Below are 1,719 nucleotides of genomic sequence, written 5' to 3' on the forward strand. Positions count from 1 at the left end.
GATGAATGAGGTGGCTGCTGGGCTGTCATTAAACTTGAATTTTCTTCCTTTCTGCTGCACAGGGATATCCTTCAGCAAGGAGGATCTGCAGTGGATGCTGCCATTGCAGCTCTGCTCTGTGTGGGCCTTATGAATGCTCACAGCATGGGAATAGGAGGGGGTGTCTTCCTCACAATCTACAATGCTACAGGTAAAGTGGGTGGTAATGAGCGGTGGGAGTCACTGGTGTGTCTAGAGCAAACCTAGGAATGATATTGTATCTCAGTGTTGGTAGATACCAACTTTGTACCCTGCTTGCATAAGTGCGGTATGCTCAGGCTACAAACCTAACTAAAGAGTTTGTTCTGGGTGCTTTTGGCTCCCAAGATTGTGCTGAGTAGAGTAAAGCAAAGCCAGCATGCTGTTTAATGTCCTCTTCTACCTTGTCTTTCAAGGGAAAGTCGAAATCATTAATGCAAGAGAGGTGGCTCCAAAACGTGCATCCCAGGGCATGTTTGGGAACAACACGGAGCTCTCCCTTAAAGGTAAGGAAATGCCAGATGGAGCTGCCTCAAATTCCAGTCAGTGGAGGCTTGAGCTGTTGAAGTATCTGACTTCAAAGCACTTCTGATTATTCTAGTCTCAATGCTGGGCTTGTCAGGCAGGTGGGATTCCTGCCCCAGCGTTCCCTGGTATCCCCATCACCTCGCATTTGTTGTTGTTGGGTATTTCCTTTTGATTAGAAGTCACGAGGTAACGTCCCCTCATAACTTCAGCAGCCCTTGTTGTCTCACTCCTGCAACTGATAATGTAGAAGATCAATCATGAACTTCAAGAAAACCTGGCAAGGCAAAGTCTGACCCTTTTATAACATATTTGCTACTTTTCCTCCCCACCCCCAGCTGGCAGAAAAGCATCTGTGCTGTTGCTCCTGCTAGCATTTGTGTTAATACAAGCGCTATAATTGACAGCCTTATTAATGGTGGCTTCATTTGGTAACCTAGAAGCCCAGAAAAGCAGATCACTGTAAAAAATATCATGAAACAACTAACCCAGTGACTCCCAGAATGCTTTGAGGCATGAAAGAAAGCAAACTCCTGTTGTTGGTGCACTCAGGTGTGTTCTGCTTTTAGTACCACCTCCCTCTTGCACTTCCCTTTCCCCGCTTCTCCCCACCACCCAGCTTTTGGTGCCAGGTAGCTGCGTGAATGTTTTCAGTTCGGGTCTGGCAATACAATGCCCTGTACTATGATGTTCCTCTTCTTTGTGGGCTGAAAGCCATAAGCAGCTTAATCAGTTCAGCTATGCTGGGCAGCTCTGTTCCATAATCTGAAGCCTTGTATTGGCTTTATCAGATAAATACTTCAAAGAGGTTGGCAAACATACTGGCTGTGAAGACACCAAAACCAGTGCGTCAAACCATGCTGTTGTATGAATAGGCTGAACTGTTTATGCAGGCTACACCTATATAGTAGCAAAGTCCTCCTTCAGTACAGACGCTATTTAGGTAATCAGTGTCCTGAACCCTGCTCTCCTTATTCTTTTGTGTATTACACAAGTAGCTTGAAATCTTCCCTGTCTGCTCCAGGAGGATTGTCCATTGCAGTCCCAGGAGAAATCCGAGGCTATGAAATGGCTCATAAACGGCATGGCAGATTAGCATGGAAGAGCCTGTTTCTGCCCAGCATCAAGTTGGCAAGAGATGGGTTCCCCATTGGGAAAGGCCTCGCAGCAGCCATC

The 1,719-nt window shown here is 46.4% G+C and overlaps 1 protein-coding gene across 4 annotated transcripts in view; it reads left to right on the forward strand.

The window, feature by feature from the left end:
• GGT1 (gamma-glutamyltransferase 1) overlaps positions 1-1,719 on the forward strand; it is a 75,433-nt gene that overhangs the window by 52,740 nt on the left and 20,974 nt on the right. For 3 of the 4 annotated variants that reach the window (XM_019506871.1, XM_019506869.1, XM_019506870.1), the window contains exons 3-5: positions 63-190; positions 435-524; positions 1,568-1,702. In XM_019506871.1, the coding sequence (XP_019362416.1) occupies positions 63-190; positions 435-524; positions 1,568-1,702 (353 nt within the window). The remainder of the gene's footprint in view (positions 1-62; positions 191-434; positions 525-1,567; positions 1,703-1,719) is intronic. The other variant, XM_019506872.1, reaches the window with a different exon arrangement.

This window comes from Gavialis gangeticus, unplaced genomic scaffold (assembly GCF_001723915.1).
Source record: "Gavialis gangeticus isolate Ggan-Ray unplaced genomic scaffold, GavGan_comp1, whole genome shotgun sequence".
In the NCBI taxonomy this organism is placed as follows: Eukaryota; Metazoa; Chordata; order Crocodylia; family Gavialidae; genus Gavialis; species Gavialis gangeticus.